Source organism: Crocodylus siamensis, chromosome 3 (genome assembly GCF_052110815.1).
Source record: "Crocodylus siamensis isolate JL-2025a chromosome 3, ASM5211081v1, whole genome shotgun sequence".
In the NCBI taxonomy this organism is placed as follows: domain Eukaryota; kingdom Metazoa; phylum Chordata; order Crocodylia; family Crocodylidae; genus Crocodylus; species Crocodylus siamensis.
In genome coordinates this window covers 100,298,220-100,320,624 of record NC_143397.1, presented here as the reverse complement: position 1 = coordinate 100,320,624, position 22,405 = coordinate 100,298,220, and the positions used below count along the sequence as shown (strand labels likewise).

The window sequence follows — 22,405 nt, the reverse complement described above, 5'->3', positions numbered from 1 at the left end:
ACAGCAGTGTTTTTTTGCATCGGAGTATTTGAAAGATGATCCACAAAGGATTTTTTTTTTAATGAGGCCCCTTTTTGTTTCTTTACAATGCACAAGAGCAACTTGAAACAAATTTTGGGGTTTTTTGTGCTTTATGCTCCCTATCTCCAGCTTTTTTCCCCTGCTGGTTTTGCCTTGAAAATATCAAGTGTCTCGTGCCTTGTAGTCCTCGATTTTGCTAAAGAAATTCCCATGAAAGAGTGGTTTATTTTGTGTTCCTATGCTTTACTGTCAGGATGAGTGTTCAAGCGATTTCTCCGAATCCATGCTTAATTTTGGCATGAAACAGAAATTCAAGTCAGTGTTTTCAGTAAACTAACTAAAAATCCCTTCTACTCCCAGTTATTCAGTTTTCCAGGCTTACAGTTATCATCACACTACTTTTCCTTTTTCCAGTGTATAAAACTGCAAAAATCTCCCTTCCTGTATCCCTTCTGTAAAAACAAAGGCAAACTCACCAGTCTTCATATACCATAAAAAAAAGGCAAAAGTGACAAAAGCCCAATTTTTTCCTTATGCTGGTCACATGTGTGTGTAGACCAACATATATCTACATTCCAACAGAGGTTAAGGCTCTTGTTACTAAAGATCCTATGGGAACAAGTTTCATTACAGTTTTATGAATATGTAAATGTCTATTTAAATATTCCATCCTTGTTTCCACGGATGTAAATCTGAACCTAAGATAGTAGAAAAATTTGAAGTCTGTGGCAAACTTCAGCAGGAGTTAAATGTAGTTCACTGTCTCTCAAAAGAATCCAGTTTTGAACTGGAAGTGATACCAATAGCATAAACAACTAAAACTGCTTGTGATTTTCTCTCTGTATATGGTAATTTTTGTCCTGTTTCTTGTCAGTAGATGTAGCAAAATACTATCCCCATAAAACAGGAGAGTCCAGAGAGGAATCCCTATAAGTTGTAAGAAGCAGAATATTTTGAGGGATGTATGGTGCTGCCAGCCTTCTTGTTTTGCAGGGGTGGCTGAACTGTAGCTTGCAAGCCATGTAAGGCTCCCAGGCAATTTAAATGCAGCTCTTGAATAATGGGAAGTAATGGTGTGCTGTGTGCAGATCATTATGTTCTGATGTTCATAACCCTGTCAAGACTTTGTTTTTCAGCTAGAAGGGGAAAGAAGGTTTATGTCTTATTGTGTGATGTTACATAATAAGTCATAAAGCTAGATCCTCAGCTAGCATAAATCATCTTAATTCCAGGGCAGCAATTTTATACTGGCCACAGTAAAGGGACCATTAGATCATCTAGTCCACCCTTCTGCATGACACAGGCCATAACATTTCATTCAATTACTCCAGCAAGGTCAATAACTTGTTGAACTAACCCAGTGGTCACCAGCCAGGGGATCAGGATCGACTGGTGGATTCTGGAGCCTCTTGAAGTTGATCCTGAGCTGCAGAGGCTGAGTGTGCACATGCATGCACAAGCATGTGACTCCCCCCCCCCCCTCCAAGCCCAGCAGGTCAGTCAGTGGGGGAGGAAAGAGGCAGAGGCCCAGGGGGTACGTGCAGCAGGGCTCAGGGCGTAAAGCCCAACTTGCAGTTGTCACCCCCCGTCTCCTCTTCCTTCGCCGTGCTGCATCCATCTGGCCTGAGCACAGCCCAGCAGCTTGCAACCCACCCCACCCCATGGGCACATCTGGGGGCACCCCCCCATGCCTTCCCAGGCTGTGTGCCCCCCCCCTCACCCCCAAACCACTCAAATGAGCCACTCGTGGCCCTAGCCCAGCTGTAGCTGTGCAGGGCTTGCCCCACACTTACCGCCATTGGGAGTGGGGGGGAGATCGAGGTCTCAGCAGTGAGGGAGTGGGTCTAGGGCTGGGGCCCCCATCTGCCTCCCCTCATGGCCCTTTCCCCTCCTCTCTCCCCTTCCCACAGACTTACCTGCTAGGCGGGAGGGAGGGGGGAGAGTAGATCTTCTGTTCCTTTTAAATTCCAAAAGTGATTTCTGACCTAAAAAGGTTGGAGATCACTGAACTAACCCATAGTAAATGCGACAACACAACCCAGTGTTAAGACTTGCTAACTTATGAAAACCAGCTTAATCCAGAGGTCCAGAGGACTGTTGTTAGGACTAGATACCTTTCATTTTGAAGTAATTTTGGGAAAGCTGTTAAATTTAATATTTTAATTTTGCAGCTGAAAAAATATATATACTTCTCTTAGCCTATATTGTTCCAGCCAGCAAACATCTACTTTCTTTTTAATGTCAAGATGTTCATGACAAATGACATCATTAATGAGAAAATTAAATTTGTTTGGAATGAGCCACTGTGGATTATGGAGCCACTAAGGAACCACTCAGGCTTCTTTTCTGTAGAAGCCTAAGCACTGTAAACTGAAGCAAAAAATTGTTTCTAACAGTTGATGAAACACCCTGTACTGCTATATCAAGCCTATTCTTGAGGTGGGAATGATGGGAAGAATTAGTTTATGTGGGAGAAAGAAAGAGAATCCACTTCCTTTCCTTTCCTTTTTCATGTCCTTGTAACAAAGTATTTAGCAGAATTCGTAGATTCATTGGAATCTGACAGGGTCACACCATGAGCGCTTCTACAACACACAAGCATGTCAGGAAACAAATTAAATTAATTTAATTGAAAGATACTCTGATCTAACATTTTTATAATCCTCAGCAGGGATAAATCAGCATAATTCTGCTGAAGTTGGTGGTCCCAGATAAATGCCTGCAACTCCTCTAGACATACAAAACACTAGAATTCTTGGTTCCAAAATGATACCTTGTATTAGACCAACTGGGAAATTGCAAGAAAAATTGTCCTTTTCTACAGGCTTTTAAGATCAAAGTCCCTTTGTCAGGCTCTGGGAAAAATATAGATGGTATAAGATGGTACCATCTATGCAACTTCTCCATGCGTTCTTGTCCTGTTATCCCAGATGTGCCATCACAGGGGAGAATAGAGGGGAGAATAGAGATTTTAATAGATTGCAGTAGCTGTTTTATCATTGTTTATACTTCCAGGGCAAAAATTGTTTTGTGTTAGTTGGGCAGCATTATTTAGTCCAGTGGTTCTCACTCTTTTTAGACTCAAGGCACCCCTTTTGTGAAATGAGGAGCACCCAATATTAGAAATTAAATTACTACAGTGCTCACCTCCTTGTAGAGGAGCCAAGCAGTGGGGATGGGGAAAGGGCTGGACAGGAACAAGCCTGAGCCTGTGCTTATCTACTTATCTCCTCATACCTCACAGCACTCTTCAAAGGATCTCATGCCACACCAGGGTGCCCTGACACCCTGCTCGAGAATCACTAATCTAGCCATAAACTTGGTTTCATCAGCCACAAGTTATTGGGGAAATATATTTATAAAACAGGGAAAAATCTACCTATGCCTGGTGCCCTGCAAACCTTAGATGAATGTGGCAGAGCAGCTTTGGGTGGTTACCACTTTAAGGGCTGGAGCAGGCTGCAGACCAGCCTGCAGGTGGGAGCAGACCCAATCAGGCAGTTGCATGGTAGTCAGGAGGCTGCCTGATTGGTGGAGGGTTGGGCATCCTGGGTATAAGACCAGGCCCTGAAAGTAGAGCCAGTAGTTGCTGCAGGGATGCTGCTGAAGTTACATCACCCAGCTGGAGATCTGTAGCTCCCAGAACACCTGGAGTTCAGGGCAGAAACTATGGAAATGGAGGAGGTTCCTGGTCCTGGGTAAGACCTGAAACTACACCGTACTAGGGTTGGATGGTGTGGTGGGTCTGCCTGTGGCAGGGCAGTTTCCCGGAAATGCCACACCTGTGCCTCCCCAGTAAAAGATGAGGATGGGGCTCCTGACAGTCTCAGCCCCCACCACTTGGTGGGTAACCCTGCAGAGGGGAAAGATTAGGGTCCAAGTACTTTGACAGACACCTGAAGTCTGAGTGGGCCATAGGCCAAGTTAGGGATTCAGGCATGCTGACAGACACCTGAGGCCCAAGGGGTATAAGGCCCAGAAGCCCCAGTGAGGGGGGCAAAGTAGTGGCCCCAGTGAGAAGGTGGAGTGAAAGCTGGAGACAGCATAGAGTAGGCCCTATGGGGGCCTGAAGGACTGTACATAAGCCAGCTGGAGTAGTGGCCCCAGTGAGGGGGGCAGAAAGTAGAGGTGCACCAATACATCAGTCCCATATCAGATCGGCACCAATATGAGGAAAATTGACAGTATCAGCAATTGGCTTCTTCTGGCTGATGTGGCTGATAATGTCACCGATAAATGGCCCGTGCATGCTTGCAGCCACAGCTGCAGCACAGCACACAGGCAGCCAGCAGCATAGCCCAGCAGTGTCCAGCTGGTAAATCTGTTGTGGGGGAAGGGCAGAGGGAGGGAAGGGGAATGGGGTGGGGCCACAGATCAAGGCCCCAGCAGTGAGGGAGAGAGTGGGGCTGGGGCAGAGGTAAGTGTTGCCCAGCTGGGGCAGGGTACGGGATGGAGCCAGCTGTGAGGGGCTGGGGCACAGCCGCAGCTCCAGCCCTAGCCCCACTCCCTCACCACTGGGGCCTCAGTCAGCCCTCACCTCGTCCCTTCCCCCACATCAGGCTTACCAGCCAGACAGTGCTCTCCAAGCTCCTGGGCTATATATCACCAATTGGATCAGTATTGGTCAATATGACTCCTTAAAAATTAGCCATTGGTATCAGCCCCAAAAATCTCTATCAGCGCACCCCTAGCAGAAAGGCCAAAGTATATCTGAGGCTACCTAAGGCCAGTTGTGGGCCAGAGACCAAGTGCAGCCCAGCAAAGGGGCCAGGGGTGTTAGAAGTCATTGTGGATGCCTTCTGCGAGGCATGGGACACAGTGTAGGGATGGTTCTGAGCTGTGTATTATGCCCTTGGATCTGGGCATTAAATAGGCAGCCTTCCACCTATTCAGTTCCAACAAAGGCATGGCACGCGAGTCGGGTAGACAGACTGCCCTAGACAGGTGGGCAGGCCAACAGTTGGACCAGGTTTGAGACAGCCCTCTGTCACAATGAAATATTTCAGATGTTGGATCTGAGCATAAATCCTCAATAGACTAAACAGTTGAAAACCAGTGTAGTTACAGCAGCAAAATTGCCCTTCTTGTAGCAAATGCTAGCTTTTCTTTCACTACCATAATACCCCTGACAGAACAGGATTAAGAGCCATGTGTATGGCTGAGGAATGGGTTGCTAATCTTAACATGGGGAGGTGGACATCCATCCAAACTCTTTTATAGGATATATAATGATTGATTTAACTGGAATCAACCTGCCTGTACTTGGGATGATATAGTTCTTCTTCCCAGCAGTGTGGTTGATAGGCTAGCTTTAACTGCATCTCCTGTTAGTCCCTTGTCATTTCATCTCTCTTTTTATCCCCCTATGAATCTTTATGGTAGTTTACAAACATTCATATTGTGGAGGTCCCTGAGGACTTCTGGAAACAAAGCTGGTTCTCTGATCTATACCTTAAAATAAAACTGCATATTATTATGAAATTACCACCAATTACTTGGAGAGCAACAAAGCTGATTCTTCTGCTCTTACTTGAGCTATGAGTAGTCCCACTGGCCAAATCTGTCTGGTTTATAACATTACTTCAACACTTCCAGTATTCTGGGCATTCATGCAGTAAGCTTGAATGACAAGTGCCCCAGGGGGGAGGGGAGCATGATGACTGCCCACAGGCAGCAGCACCAGCATCAGCAGCAGGGGCATAATGGTGGTGAGCAAGGAGTTCCCACAGGCAGCCGCAGTGGTTGGGAGGAGGGGGCCGTGGTCAGCACCAACCAGCAGTCCGCGACCACCTACACATGCTGCCAGCAGTGTCGGCAGTGGCGAGGTGGTGACGAGCGGCAACCACCCACAGGTCTTCTTCTCTCAGGAGGTGCACTGCCAATCTCAGGGTGCACATACACCTGCGTGCACTCCCTACACATCGTCAATGGCAGTAAGCACTGGGAAATGTAGAGTAGTGCGACACTCCAGTTCACTTTATCCAAGGCAAAATTGGCAAAATGAGTTTTGATCACTATGCAAGGCAAACAACAGAACCCTTAAAACAATTTTAATGGTTACTTGGAGCAAATTCTCTCCATCTTAGGCATGTTCAGAGTCCCCTGACATCAGTGCAAACATTTAATGGGCTTGGGATCAGGCCTTTTAAGCACAGATCCTGTTACAGGTTTTTAATTCTGAAAAATGACAGTAAGATGCTCCTTCCCCAAGTAATATCTTTGCAAGCTCCTTCTGCAAGTGTCCACCAATCCCTGCAAGTAAGAAAAGGATGAGTAGCTCGCAATGAGGATACACATGTGTAAGAAGGAATAGATAATGTAGCCAAAAGTCTTAAAGGTCCATGTGTAAATCTAAACAGCAAAACGTGCAGAAAAATTTTGCTGCAGTAATTACTAAGCTGGACTATTTGATAAGAATGGCCATAGAAATCCAATGGTTACATAGTACAGTAATATAATATGCTTGCAGCAGGGTTCTTTCTGCCTGATTGGGCAGGTTACATTCCCTAGGTTGCATGTAAAACATACCAAGTAGGTGATAAAAGGGAAATTGCATATCTTGAAAATGTTTCTTATTTTCTCATTTTTCTGTAATAAGTAGAAATATGCACTTTACACAGTATTTAATAGGACAAATGGCAAAAAAACATTGTTAATGTACATTACTATCTCACAAAACACATACTATATGTTATAATCCCTCCAGGAAACTAAACTTACCCAAACTAACAACATTTTTTATGATAGGGTGTACTTCTACCTTTGACTTTCATATTCAGTGTCAATTGTCTTAGGCTAAAGACAGATGCCAGGTTTATCCCAGGTCTGATTGTTCCTGGCTTTGACTCAGACAGTGCAGGACCCTCATTTACACAAGCAGTTTGGATGGCAGTTAACTTGGATTAGCTCAGATTGTCCCAGAGGAAGAAATGTTATCTCAGCCGTTCACAAGTACTTGAAGTGGGAGAGTAGGCTTCTATAGAACAAGAGGCTTTGTGCACGGCAATCCAACTTTTTCTTTTTTTTAGCCCTAGACTGTAAATTCTTTGAGGTAGGAACCATGCCATATTTTATTTGTCTGTAGTGAGCCTAATAAACTTTGTTTTTAGTAAACAAAAACAATATTTTTATAAAGAGCTACTCATTGGTTATGGAGAGCTGTTCTTCTCACTCTCATTCACTCCCAAGTATTGTACCATTAGAAGATGCGTACAGTATAGGAGGTGGAGAGCATGGATGACCTAAACCAAGTATTTTAAATACCTATGGGTCTGATACCCTTTAAACTGCTGTGAGTAAATAATCAAAATAATGTAAATAAATCTTTGTTTATATTAGAATTGGACTCCTACCCCTTCCTGAACTGACCGTAGATTATCAAGCAAGGGTAGTACAGCTCTCCAACCTTTGCACAATATTGCCAGCCCTTACAAGATTTGGGGTGAAATCTAGGCCTCATTGAATTAAATGGGTGGCTTGCCATGGGCAACTGCAGCAGGGACTTCACCCTTGGGAGCATATTCTTAGCTGAGGAGTTGCCCCCAGTTCCTTGAGCCATAAGATCTTAAAAGAGACTCAACCTAATTGTAGTTTTTAAAGAAAGTAAGTTGCTAGAAGCTTTACAGTGGAGGATGGGGAGCAAGGGAAGAAGCTTGAAAACGTGAAATGTGAAGACACAAGAAACAAAGGGAAAATTAGGAGCCCCATGATTTTTAAGCCAATCTCACAATTTTGCAGGGCCTACTTTGAAATTTGTTTTGCATGCTTGGGATTGTCAGTACTGTTTCCAGAAAAAAAAATGTTCAGTTTCAGATAAATCACTTTAAGGAAATTGTCTAGATCAAGATCCTTTTCCACCATGTCTGTCATAGTTCCAACAAGCATCTGGGTAGAAACGGGTGCTTCGTGGTTCTGGCCCATGTGCTGTGTGGGGCCTGCCTCTGTGACATTCTCCAGTACCAAAGGCAGCTGTATGTTTACTAAGCTCCATGGGAAGTATTTAGGATGAAGGTCATGTTTAAATGAAAAATAATATTGTTACTATAGGGTAAGAAGTGACTGTCCATGTTGTCCTACCCTCTCTCCTGTTGCTTTTCCTTCTGGAGGGGAGGAATGAAGCAGTGGTAAGTGCCTAACCTACATAGAATATTAGAACAGGGGTGGCCAACCTGTGGCATGCATGACTGGCCCAGGCAGTACTGGAGGGTGTGCAGCTGGGCAGGGAGCTGCCCCAGGGCTGGGGCCAGGATTTTGCAGTGGTGACAGCATTGTCCAGAGCCAGGGTAGAACCGCGATCCATCTGCCCACACAGCACAGCTTTGCCTGCACATTGCCCACATGTCCTGGGCAGGGGCATGCAGGCAGTGGATCACAGCTCTGCCCTGGCTCCAGACCATGATGTTGCTGCCACAAAATCCCAGCCCCGGAGTAGGTCCCTGCCTAGCTGCGCACCTTGCCAGCACTGCTTGGGCAGGTCTCCATGGAAACCCTGGCCTCATGCTGTCCTGGTCCTGCCCGTCCTGAGGTCTCCATGGAAACCAGCCACAGTGATGTGAACAGGGGCTTCTGAGAAATGGAGTCTCCCGTGGGCCAGCCTTTGCCTGCCCCTACACTATAGGCACTGGCAACCTGTGTGTGTGGAATGTGACAAATGAGCACAGTGGCAAATCAGGTAAGGAGCAGAAAGCAGAGCAGGAGACCGATCAAGGAGCAGAAGACAGAGCAGCAGACCAGGTGGGGAGAACAGGGCAGGGAGCAAAAGGCAGAACATTAAACAGAGCAGGGGAAGAATAACAGAATGGCACTTGGGGAGGGCATGGGGCTTAGTTAGTGGTATACCTGACAAAGAAGGTTGCCCCCCACTGCATTAGAGTATCATACAACATATTGTAGCATGAAGACCATAAAGGAAGGCATATCCTAGCTCTCCTGTGTGTCTAGCTCTACATAAGCAAGTAACTCAGACTAAATACTTTAGTTTCACTACTGCTGCTGACCCTTTTCTACTGGTTGCACCTCCCTCTCTGACAGGGCTGTTTTTACCTGTTGCTTCTGAAGTACGTGTTGTTCCTGTTTCACATAAGCAGAACCAAATGTTTTAAGTGTTTACTCCCCATGATTGCAGGTACAGTTGAGTTGTGAACACATATGAAAATGTAGTAATCAGTGAGGTGCCTGAGTAGGTTTTATTGAATTTTAAAGCTTCCAAAATCTGGTGGGGAGAGGAGGTTACAAGTTACATTATTTCCCTGCATACCACACACACCTTTTCCCTTTCCAAAAACTAGACTTCCAAAACAGGGACACATTTCCTTAAGTGGGAAAACTGATTTTCTACCTAGAATAGCAGCAGTGGCATTTCTATTCAGGTAGTTCTGAGGGTGTCAGTTGCCTTCATGGTTGTTTACAATGTAGCTGATTTCTGCTAATTGGTCTTCACTCAACAGGTGTTAATTACTCACTCCTTTTTAATGGTCTTGATATTCCGCTACTGAAGCTCTTCTTTCTTTGGTAATTTTGCTAAAGAATGTGCAGTTTAACTACTGTTGGTCTCTTTTCTCTTATTTCATAGCCCTACAGACTGTACTTAGCTATTTTCAAAATCCTAGCTCCTCCCATAGAGTCAAGTATTCAGCAGCAGCTACAGTTTCAGCTTTTGGCTGAGAAGCCAAAAACTTCCGACAATTCTGCAGTGAAGGGGTTGACACTATGTATTTTTCCTGAGCAGAAAAGGGAGGTGAATGAGCTGAAGATGAGGCTCTGTCCCTACCGTATGCAGCCATACCTGGAAAAAAAAAATCTTGGTTGCACCTTTGTAAATGGACCTTCCATTCCCTTACCCTGACAATCCTATTCATGTAGATTTGAGCTTTCAGATAATTAAAACAAGTCCAAGACTCATTTTCTGCTGGGGCTTTTACACAACTTTTAGTGATAAAGGAGGTCTGAGGAAAAGCATGCATGTATACCAGATGTGTCATGAATGGGCATGAGAAAGCCCTAACAGGATGCGACTGATGCCTAATGGCAGTTCTAGCTTTCCCTTGAGCTTCCATTTTATGTCCCTTTTGACATTCATATAAACTATTGCTTCATGAGGCAGAAAGCCTGTTATATCCTTCTCATTCATGCAACCACTAAACTAGGTCCATATGTACCTCTATGAGAATTCCCTTGCTAATCAGTGCTTCTCAAAAGTGAACTGTAAAGGCTTTTTACTTAATTGTTAGGAAGCTTTCAATAAAAGATGAAACTCCCCAAGTCTGTGGTGGAGATTTATAAATGCAACTGGCCATTGTACTTTAACCAAATTTAAGCTAATTACCTCTCTAGAATGCTGAGAAATATGCACTTGCCATCTGGTTAGTGTCTTTGCAGAGTAGCAGCCATTGCAACTATAATGTTGAATCAGCCTATTTCCTATAAATATCAAACCTATTTCCAGTCTCTTATTTTTCTTAAATAAATTCCTATGAGCTGAAATTTCTTGGTATCTAAGAGTGAACTTTTTGAGGAAAACGTTCCTCAAAATGTAAGTCAGTTTTTGCATTTAAGAGGAAAGGAAGGTACAGAGCAGAAATATGTGCCTTCAGAAAGGAATGGAGAGTTTTGAACTAGGTTTCAACTGTGGTTTCCCCTTTTGGGGTGGTTAGACTGGTCACCAAGATCCACTTTGCAACTCAGGCAGGATGCAGTGAGCATGCTACTGCTTGTCCTGTTAAGGATGTCTGGTGCCCTGTATGTTGTACAGTTCTTCACTCCAAGGCAAGGAAGAAACAGCAGATGTGACACCTGTCTGTAAACTGCTGGCAAACGTTCCCTTTTGCTTGGAGTGCACTGACCACCCAGAAAACTGTTTCCAAAGAACAAAATACATTGGTCTGTTCTGCAGAAGTTCCTTTACTGTATCTATCACCATAGTATCTGTGCCTTCCCAGAACTGAATTGGCCAACAGCTGTCATTTGTTGTTTGTTCTCTCATCCTGACCTCAGGGGAGAAGTATCTGCCATGGAATGTCTTGTTTTGTTAGGGATTTTTTTAAGAGGAACGTTGGGGTTTTTGTTTGTGTGTTTGTTTTTCTAAATGTACATGTTGCTCAGGATTTATTTGAGAGCAGGCAAGGTTAGAGAAGTGTACCTTTCACATGGAGTAGAAATGGTGGTCCTAACTCCCACAGGAGTTCATGCCACAGTCTTGGACCAGTCTCCAAGAGAGTTCTGCCCCCCCACACTGCAAGTATTCTGAAAAACCACTGTCTTGTTAAAAAAGCTGCTTCTGCATCAACCCCATGGTCATTCTGTAGTGGTCACCATTCAGAAAATAACTTCTCCCAATTTAATGTAACTATTGCTTGTGTAAAGTCCTCCCTAAACTTAGTATCTGAGATGCCACTGTTCAGTCACTGGTAGCTGCCAACTTCTTAATGCTAGCTATTGTATTTGACTTATGCTACTATAATCCATGGAATCTCTCGTCTGCCTTCCCTTCATTTTCCTACCATTTTGCAGCAAGCTGACTGTTCATAAACAGTGCACTGAAACTAAAATGGGAAGTTCTGACATGTCATATCAAACTCCAAGACACAAAGCACCCACAAAGACTGCATTAAGGCCCTAATCGTATATCATGGGATAACAAGAGCATTCCCATTGACTTCAGTGAGCATGGGCTTAAACTCCAAGGCCACATCCCTGGGGCAAATGTTTTGATGGCTTATACTGCTTTTGTAATAGGTATTCCTACTCACATTTGAAACGGAGCAGATGAAACTCAGCTAAGGTGAGAATCACAGGACAAGGCTATCAGAGAGACCAAGCAGAGGAGGACAGAGATGACTTTTCATCATGAAACCAGACTCCAAGCAGCAAAGAAAAGTTAGGAATTAGATAGATGTTGGCTGTAGAGTGACATATTTTCAAAACTGTTGGCTAGAAGCATTCTCAGCCTTCATAGCTGTTGTTCCACCTTGGGTAACCAGTACCTGTTAGGATGATACTGCACTACACCTGAAGGCATCACGCACCAGCACAGTTAAGGGCTATGAGTCATGGATTTTGTCTCAGAAGAGGGGTTTATTCTCTGCTTGCTTGTAGGAAAAGGACAAAATACGTTGTCACCCTTTGTGGATGGGACTCTGCTTCCCAGGACCAGGGCAAGAATCTCCAGCAGGAACACATCTGGTCTGTGCAGATTTGGCAGGCTTTGTGCTGCAGAGGTAGGCAAGACCAGGATAAATTAAGCTGAACTGAACCAGAACAATATCTCTGAAGAACATTTAAGGCAAGGTTGTCAAACTGGCAGCCTACAAGCTTTATGCAGCCTGCAAGCCTCTATATCCTCTTCCTGTTTAACCTCAAGGTGGGAGAGGGCCCAGGTTGGAGCCACAAGCCACTGGTGCTGCCTGGGCAGCAAGGAGCAGGTGGTCTAGGGGATGAAGAGCCACACAGCATCAGTGGTGCCCACACAACGGGGAGGTTCTTGCAGGGGCCGCCCCTGCAATATATGGCTGACACAGTGTGTGGCGCAGGAGCTGCACATTAATGCCATTTGCTGCCCTTAGCCATAGAGAAGTTGGACAGATCTGATTTAAAGGTATGGATACCAGGACATTTGAAGCTGTTTCAGAAGGGAAACATTTCAAAAGGGCAGCTGCTGTTATGTTCTAATTGTGATGTGTGGACAAGCTGCCTAAAGCACTATTGACACTGGAGTGGCTTTGCTACATTGTGTCGTTCCCAGCTTGTCTACACATAATAAGTAGAACCTAACAGCTTCTCCCCTTTTCAGACAGCTGCAAACCTATACACTAAAACTAACTATACACGTATTCGGAAGGGGATCGTGGGGGGAATGTTTTAATTAGAGCAGTTCACAGGCAGCTGCTCTAATTAAAATGCCACAGTGTCATGTATATTAAGCCCCTGTGCATTTCAAAATGGCTGTGGGATGCTTTATCTAAATCTCATTCGACAAGGTTTAGTTAAAGCATCCCTCAGCCATTTTTAATGTGCAAGGGCTTAATATTTGTGATGCTACAGCAACGCTGCAGCATTCTAATTAGAACACAAAGCAGACTTGATTAATCGAATCTGCTCCGGCACCTTCTAATTAGAACGCCAACAAGCACGTGTATAGGCAGCCTAAGTGTGTATCAGCTGCCATAAAACTATAAGTGTCAGGGTATAACATGGTTTCAGAACGAACGCTATCCCTGTTGGAACAGAGTGCAATAGGTCAGGCTACGTCCTCATTGTCATAATCCTGTTTTTCAGAGGCTTATTAAGTGCCATTTGGTATTCAAGCAGAAACATATACAGTCTTAGCTTGCACAGTGTTTCTTTTCATCTAGTCTTTATTCTTGAGGCTTATATTTAAATCAGAAATGTGGCCTTTGTTGTGTCATACAAAGGCAAAAATATGCTTGTAATCTATGTGGATAAAAAGTATCTTGGAGAAGAAACTAGTTATTGTGAAGGAATTACGTATGGAGTTGCAAAAATAAATAATTCTGGAAGATTATCAAATTTAATTTAATTTTAGTTTGATTTTATTTTTAAATTGACTGGTTCCAACAGATTCACATTCATCAAAAAGCATTCCTAAATAGTTTATCCTGGATTAGATATACACACAGGCGCGTGCGTGCGCGTGTGTGTGTGTGTGTGTGTGTGTGTGTTTAGCCCCCAGGACTCCCTTCTCCTGCTGGTCCAGACAGAGGCTCAGAGAGGAAAGAAATGGTCTGCTTGCTTACTGCTTAGTTTTTGCACAGAAGTCTCAGGGCACATGTGTGAGGCACCAAATGTGAAAACAGCAGTATCTCTGGATTTTCTCTGCATTCACTTACAGAGCCTAGGAAGAGCATGGACATTACACTGTGCCATTCCTGAAGAATGCAAGGGGGCGGGGGGGGGGAAGCTCAAAGGGACATACACTAAAAGAAAGAAAGAAATCCTCTCTCAGAACTGGAAGAGAGGTCTTGATGGGGGAGTGGGAGAAGAGGATGGTTTTACTCAACATAACTATAGAAGCTGAACTTTTTTATAGTGTCATTTCTTTCTGAGTGGACAAAATCCCTTTAAAAAACCAAGGATTATATCTACAAAGGGAAGGTTTTAGGCTGTTTTCTTTCAGCCTTTACTTGATGCCCTGTAACCATTCCAGAGGCTTTAAGGGAATGCAGCATGTACTCAAAGGGAGACGTTGTCAAGCCTGATAGCCTCAAACTAGGACTTGACTGGCTGTAATTGGTGGTTCTTGGTTTGTCCCAAGAGCTTCCTCGTGTTTAAAATGAAGTTGGGAGGAGTTTTGCCATGGGAGCAGGATCAGGCTCACTGTTCTCAACTCCTCTGTTTCCCTGTTTGTTCACCTGTTTTTCCTCCCCTGGAGCAGGATTCTTGTCAGTTTTACCCTTTAGCCTTTTATGTAAGAACTGAGCGTTGCTATGGGGGGGCAGTAGCTAACAAATCCTAGCCTATGTCAGCGGTGAATGTCTTTGCTCTGATTTAGAATAAGTGGACCATTTCTTTGTCTCTCAGATTAATTTTTCAAGGAGCTAAAAAAAGGCCATCATATGGTCTTGGCCAGAGCTCTTTACCTCCAGCCTCAGTTTCCCCACGTATAAAATAGGAATAATGAGAATGCAGTGAGATATACATTAAACAGTATTTTTTTAACAGGAGGGCTCCTACTGATAACATAGGAATCAAGGGGTGACAAAAACCACCAGCCCATGCTGGGAATAAAGAGCTTCCTTGAGACATTTCTTTTCTTTAGTTGAGATCCCCAAAGTCCAGCCTCGCATTATTTTCCAGCAGACTGTGACACTGGGAGTGGAAGGAGCAGCTTTCAGCCCTGAGCTTTTTGTCCAGTTCTGAGCAGTCACTCAGATGGCAGGATCGTTGTGTCATGGCAGGAAAACATAAAAGCTATTTGTTGTGAGCTTGGGGAGCCTGATTCATCCCTGTGTTCCTCCAGTATGATCAAGGGAGTGTATACCAGCTTAAAGATGATGTAATGCTGTGGGGAATTGGACCCTCACCCTTCTGCTTTTCTTCCCATTAGTTTCAGCAGGGGTTGGAAGTTGCTTTGATTCCTTTGTTTTGAACAGCGCTAGCCCTGGCTGACAGGTCTTGATGTTCTTGGCTAGCATGGTGCTCACCAAGTCAGATCCTTATGCTTGTGATGTCTGTGGATTTGCTCTAACCTAACAGAGATGAGAATCTGGTCTGAGAGAAAAATCCCACAGCACTGCAATGCCTAGGGACATCACAACAGGATAGTTTCCTGCCTGAGCTCTGCATTTCTCCATTTAAGCCAAGCCTGTAATATTATATTAACATGGTGGGGATTTTCTGTGTTAGGTCAAAATGAAACAAGCACTGTAAGGGGATTTCTTGTAAATGTTCTTTGTTGTACTCACTCAGGTTTCACTTCTTTCTTTAGAAGTAAGCCCTATTGATTCCAACTGGAGCTTTAATTGACCTACTCTAGCTGTGGGACCTCTAGTGGTCACAGCTTTTGTGGCTTTTTCCAAGAGTTGCTAGATTCATTTGTCTCAACAAAAAGACGAGTGAATGAAAATCTGTGAACAATCCTGCTCTCCACCGCCAACCAAAAAAATCTACATGGTTTGGGAGATTTGTTTCCCTCTGAACAGTTTCATTTTAAAAAAGCTTTCAACTTCCACATTCAGGGAAGAACTGATAGGATTTGGTTTCTGGATTTCCTTTAACCATCATTTATATTTAGCTGATTTTATACTTAGGTTTAAAATGAAAGAGTTCCTCTGTGTTTGTTTCACTTCCAGTAAAGAGGGCTTCCATCTTCTCATCGCCTTAAAGGCCTTATTTCTACTCACTCTACTTCCCACGCCTGAGGCTTGCAGTCACGATCATCATTCTCCTACCCATGGAGACTACTCTGTAGTCAGCCAGGGACATTAATGCATAGTGACATCATAAGTCATGACCTCCCAGGAGAACTGCCAGCATCTGCCAACCTGGAGGATAAAAGCCACAGGCTGACACTGAACCCAAGTCTCTTACATAGTATTAGAGAGCAGTAGTAACAGTCTCCTTGTTATAACCAGCCTGCACTCTTCTAGAAAAATAGGGCTGGAAGGCATTTCAAAAAATCACCAAGTTTAAACCCTTGCTCTAGGCAGGACATCCCTTGAAAAAGTGTTTATTTAACCTGTACTTAAAAGCTTCCACAACCCATCTATGTAATCTGATACAGTACTACTTTCCTTCATGGTTGGAAAGTTCTTCTTAATAAACAAGCCAACCTAAATTTTCCTTGTGGCACTTTAAGTACAGTGTTTCTTGTCATGTTCCTTTTGGAGGTAGAGAACTGTTGATCAGCATCCTTTTCATAACAACTCTCCTCAGTTTGCTCTTATTCAGACTAAATAACCCCGATGCTTCCAAGTGTTTTCTTGTATGTCACATTTTCTAGACTTTTTTTTTTGCTGCTCTCCTTTGAACTGTTTCTAATTTATCTGCATTTTCATTGAAATGTGGCACCCAAAACGGGAAAGAGTACTGCAAGGGAGGCCTTACCAGGGCTCAGCGCAGTGGAAGAATTGCCTCCTGTAGCTTGCAAGCAACATGGCTGTTAATATATCCCAGGTTGCTAGTGCTTTTTTTTTTTTCTCGTAGCAATACTCCAGTATTGACTCATGTTCATGGACTGCAATGGACAGCAATCCGCTGTACTCCCAATCTCCTTTCCTGTAGTACTGCAGCCTAGCCATTTTGTATCAGTACATTGTATTAGACCATCTCACCCTAAATGCAGGACTTTGCACTTATTCCTATTGAATTCCATCCTTCCTATTTATTTCAGACCTTTCTTCCAATTTATCCAGGTCATATTGACTCCTAAACTTGTCCTCCAAAGGCTATGTCCAGATGAACGCACACATAGTTTCATAGTTGGTAGGGTCAGAAGGGACCTGAGCAGATCATCAAGTCCGACCCCCTGCCATGGCAGGAAAAAGTACTGGGGTCAAATGACCCCAGCAAGATGTTCATCTAGCCTCCTCTTAAAGATCCCCAGGGTAGGAGCCTGCACCACTTCTCTTGGAAGTTGGTTCCAGCTCCTAGCCGCCCAGTGAAGTAGCGTCTCCTGATGTCTAGTCTGCATCTGCCCTCTGCCAGCTTGTGACCGTTATTTCTAGTCACTCCTGGTAGTGCTCAGGGGAACAGTGACTCCCCAAGTGCCTGCTGGTCCCCCCTGACTAGTTTGTAACAGGCCACTAGATCCCCCTCAGCCTTCTCTTTTGGAGACTGAACAGGTTCAGGTCCCTTAGCCTCTCCTTGTAGGGCCTGTCCTACTGCCCCCGATCATGTGAATGGCCCTCCTCTGGACCCTCTCCATGTTGTCCACATCCCTCTTGAAGTGCAGCACCCAGAACTGGATGCAGTACTCCAGCTGCGGCCTGACCAGTGCCACATAGAAGGGGAGGATCACCTCCTTGGACCTGCTTGAGATGCATCTGTGGATGCATGACAAGGTACTGTTGGCCTTCCTGACTGCACCCCCACACTGCCGGCCCATGTTCATCCTGGCATCAGTGGTGACTCCAAGATCCTTTTCTGCCTCTGCACTGACGAGAAGGGAGTTCCCCAGGCTGTAGGTATGGTGCTGGTTCTTCCCCCCCCAGGTGCAGCACCTTGCACTTGTCAGTGTTGAATCCCATCCTGTTCTCATCCGTCCACCCCTGTAACCTGTCTAGGTCTGATTGCAGCCTATTCCTCCCTTCTAGCATGCCCACTTCCCCCCACATCTTAGTGCCATCAGCAGATTTGAACAGGATGCTTTTTACCCCCTCATCCAAGTCACTGATGAAGATATTGAACAGTGTGGGCCCGAGGACTGAGCCCTGGGGGACCCCACTGCCCACATCCCTCCAGGTCAAAAATGACCCATCCACCCCCCAGTCTCTGGGTGCAGCCCTCCAGCCAGTTGGTGACCCATTTGACTGTGTAGGTGTCAACACCACATTCCCACAGTTTCGTAATGAGAACAGAGTGAGAGACAGTGTTGAAGGCCTTCTGAAAGTCCAGAAAGACTGTCCGCTGCTACCCCTGCATCTAAGGATTTGGTGACCTGGTGATAGAAGGCCACCAGGTTGGTCTGACAGGACCTGCCGCTAATGAACCTGTGTTGGCTGCCCCTAAGCACAATCTCCCCTGCTGGCCCCTTGCAGACATGTGCCAGTATAATTCTCTCAGAAAGCTTACCCAGGATTGAGGTAAGACTGACTGGCCTATAGTTTCGTAGGTCCTCCTTCCTCCCTTTTTTGAAAATGGGAACCACATTGGCCTTTTTCCAGTCCTCTGGCACCACACCAGAGCACCACAAGTGCTCGTAAGGTTGCGCCAGGGGTCCCACAATGACCTCAGCTAATTAACCTCAGCACTCTGGGGTGGAGATCGTCTAGACCAGCTGATTTAAATATGTCCAGTCCCTCTAGAAGTTCCCTGACTAGATCCTCCCTGACCCTAGGCCTGTGTGCGCCTCACCTGGGGCCTGGGGGGGGGGTGCGGATCCAGTCCCTTCTCAGGAAAATGGAGGCAAAGAAATTGTTAAATAGGTTAGCTTTGTCATCTGGTGTGATGACCAGATTTCATAGCGTGTCTTGCAGAGGCCCCACATTGCCTGGTACCTTCTTTTTGCCCCCTATGTACTTAAAAAAGGACTTCTTGTTGTCCTTGATCTGGGTAGCTAGTCCCAGTTCCATTTCATGCAGTTTGTGGCACCACAACCACATACGCCTCACATGCAGGCATTTGTAGTGCTGCTAATTTGTAGCACGGCAGGTTTTTTTGACTCTGGAAGATCCAAAAAAAAATACGGGGTGGTACACATGGTGGCAGCATGCACCACCTGAAGCTGGAGCCTGGCCTCAGCCTCCTGAACCCCACCTAGGGCAATTTGCTGTGCGCCAGAGCATGCATGCATGGGTGTTCCCCTAGGACAGGCAGCAGCAGCACGTACTTGTATGCACATACAGGTATGTGCTGCTGCTGTTCATCCGCAGGGAAACACACACGCTCATCTGGATGCACCCAAAATGTCTGCAGTCCCACCTGCTTGGTGTCATCTGCATGTTTTTTTAGCCAGTTCAGCTATCATAAACATAACACACAGTGAAGAGGCAATGAATTGACTAGAAAAGTAATTTTAGGAGGGCCTTGGAGGTATCTTTTTGGCTCTTTTAATTGAGTTTAGTAGCTGGAAACAAGAGCCAATACTTTCTGTGCAGACCGCTGTCCTTGGGCCATTAGCAAACCCTGCATAGACTGCACTGGACCATACAATTCTTTTAGTCTCTGATCCAATGAAAGTATGTTCAGCAGTTTCCAGAGTACAGAAACAAGACCTCTATTATTAATTCAGCCAGATCCCCAGTGATCGGCAATGGTAGCAGAGGTGCAAAGCTATGTCATTTCACAGAAATAAAGTTTCTTGAACAGTTGCATAGGTGTAATTTAGGCTGAGGAGAATACAGGGGTCAGTAGAAACTCACTTCAACTGTGTTTGTTTTAGGAGTTTATTTTATAAGCTGAGTTTCCAGATGTGTCTCTCTAAACCAAGTTGAAAATATTTCTCCAGCTGGTACCTTTTACCAGTTGTCGCACTTCAGTTAAATTATCCCTGAGTCAGTCCACTTAGAAAATGCAACTCCTTTCATGTCATTTTAGGGAAAATAGAGAAGATCAGGCCTCCACCATCCCCAACAGCAGAAAGTCCCCTCTCACAACCTGACTCACTGCCTGATGAGGCTGCAGGATCCCAGCGCCCAAAGAATTTGATGCAGACCCTCATGGAAGATTATGAAACGCACAAGACTAAGAGGCGTGAAAGGACTGATGATAGCAGTGTAAGTATGCTCTTCCCTTTTGCTCTTCTGCATGTAGCACTGGGTTATCTTTCATTGCAGGCCATGAGCTGAGGTTGGGAGGACAACTTTTAGCCTTTTAAATGCCAGGTGTTCTTTTCAAAATGACTGAGTAGTCTAAAGGCATTTAAGACGACTCATTTGAAAGGAGGAAAGAATCTATGTAAAAGTTAGAGACCAATCTACTACTAATAAGCCCAAGCCTGACTGACCTGATCAACTTGTAAATCATTTCTTACAGAAACATTGTGGTGAGCTACACAACAGCACTTTTTGAGGTATATAAATTGGGTCTGTCCAATACTGGTGTTCACCCAATACTTATTAAATTCCCAGAGTCCTTGTCCAGAATGCAATGGCTTAACCTAAATGGACGGATTCCCTGAAAACAATGTTTGGGATTGTTCCTGGTTTGGATCAGGAAAATGCCAAAGGATATCTGACACAGGGACAAAATGCTGTTTTCCATGCCATTTGCTCTCATCTTTGGCAGATGCAGAAAGGAAAAAATTACAAGAATCCTGCTGAGTTATTCTCATAGGTGCCTCCCATTCAGGTTTTTGCAACACCAGCATTGATGGGGAGCATTTACGAATTTCACATGCCAGTCACAGATCAGTTGTGCACTTTAAGCAATCTGTTTTCCTATCCATGCACAGGGATTTGCAAACAGTTCTTCCCTTGTGCATCCCTGTGTTGTGTGTACATGTAGGATAGACAAATAGCATAAACCCTTAAAAGGATTTCAGTATTATTAGTAATTACAGCTGAATTTTGCTGTTGTTTATTTCCTGTAGTACCCACAATGTGCTACACACATTTCCAACACTTGGAATGTAAGGAAGACAATACCAGCTCATCATCTAAGGAAACTGCCTTCCTAACCACTTCCAGTTGAAATAAAGCCTTTTTAACTTGAAAGACTTTCAAGTTTATTCTGTAAACAGTAGCCCACAAAATGTGGTGGATTTTAATTGTGGCTGTTTAATCATCATGATTATTATTATATACCACCATATGGTATTTAAAATTAGAAAGAGTTAAATGGGAGAGGAACCCACTGCATTTTTTGGCTGTGAATTAATGCAAAACATGAGGACTGGTTTTAAGGTTCAAACAGATGCTGCACTGATTTAGGAGCTGGTCCCGTTTTCACTAAAGTCAGTGACCAAACTTTAGTTGACATCAGTGCAGCAAAATTAAATCCATAAGGAGGTCTTCCTACCTCCTGGTAGCCAGCATATTTCAACACGCCATTTATTTTCTCTGACACATGAAACTTGATGTCTTCCTTTCATACAGTGAAGGCACCTCTTCAAGAATGAGTTACTGGCCAGTTTCCTTTGCTTCTTATAGGCAGTTTTCCTGTGTTCAGGTTGGGTAATGTTCATAACTATCTACCCCAGGGAGACATTAGGACTTTCTCCCTTCTATATATTGCCATCCTAGTGCCCGTGATATGATGCCATGAGGCATCTCATTCAAGAGATTTGAGGTATGATTCCTTCCTCACTTTCCTTGAGTGCAGACTAGGGGTAACTTAAAATGAATTTAGTGGTGCAAAAACAGTGCAAGTGACTGGAGAATCCATCCTCAGGTGGCATTGATAACTTTGGAGGTTATTTCTATCAGTCAATTCAATATATTGCTGATGGGTAAAGCCAAGTTACACTCTCATCATGAACTTTTCCTTGCAGCACTGTCTCCCATGATGAATGAAGGTGACTTACCCTGCCCATCAGCTTATGGTTGGAATCCATTGTCATAGTCATTCAGTGGTTACCTGCTGTATGTTGTGAACCTCAGAGCACATGCAAAAAAAGGTGTCATTAAAACACCGGGTCACACTCTCTCTTCTAAGTTCCACTTGTGCATCTAAGGCAGAATCCACAGAGCTGCACAGGTCCTACTTAGAAAAGAAGTTGGCCATGATTGTTTTGTCTCCTGTATTTTGAAATGTGAGTCAATGTCTTGACCACGAACTTTGGTATAAATTAAGAGCAACATCCCAGAGAAGCATGGTTCTGGGTGTCTCTGCTGCTTTCTGATGCTAAAACTATTGAGGCATTTGTTGTTTAAAAGTTATGCTGTCAGATAATTAATGCTATTGTACAAATTGCAGATGAGGTTCTGGCACAGATAAACAGTGCTCCATTTAAGTTAAGGGAGTCAGCTGAAGGTCTGGCCCAGTTTTGTTTTCATACCTATGTTCTATAAACCCATTTGGAGTCCAGCTTTTTTTAGTAATATATTTTTATTTCGCAGGGTGTGGTAGCAGAGCAATTAGATTATCTTGCTATTCTCCAGACAGGGCTTTGCAGCCTTGCCCAAATTCATGCCAGCTCCGCTGTCCCCTGTCCACCATCTGTAAATGGGTACCTGATCCCTCAGGCTAGGGAGTCAAAGGCAGCAAGGCACAATGCTAGCCACATGACCCTGTTGTGCACTGCTGACAAGAGGAACTGGTGTGCCTTAAT

At 44.5% G+C, this 22,405-nt stretch overlaps 1 protein-coding gene across 11 annotated transcripts in view; it reads left to right on the top strand.

Moving 5' to 3' along the window:
- Nucleotides 1–22,405, top strand: part of PALM2AKAP2 (PALM2 and AKAP2 fusion) — a 472,880-nt gene that overhangs the window by 438,369 nt on the left and 12,106 nt on the right. For 10 of the 11 annotated variants that reach the window (XM_090038871.1, XM_090038869.1, XM_090038868.1 and 7 more), the window contains one exon: nucleotides 19,732–19,910. The exons of the other annotated variant lie outside the window; for it this stretch is intronic. In XM_090038871.1, the coding sequence (XP_089894997.1) occupies nucleotides 19,732–19,910 (179 nt within the window). The remainder of the gene's footprint in view (nucleotides 1–19,731; nucleotides 19,911–22,405) is intronic. 11 annotated transcript variants of the gene reach the window in all.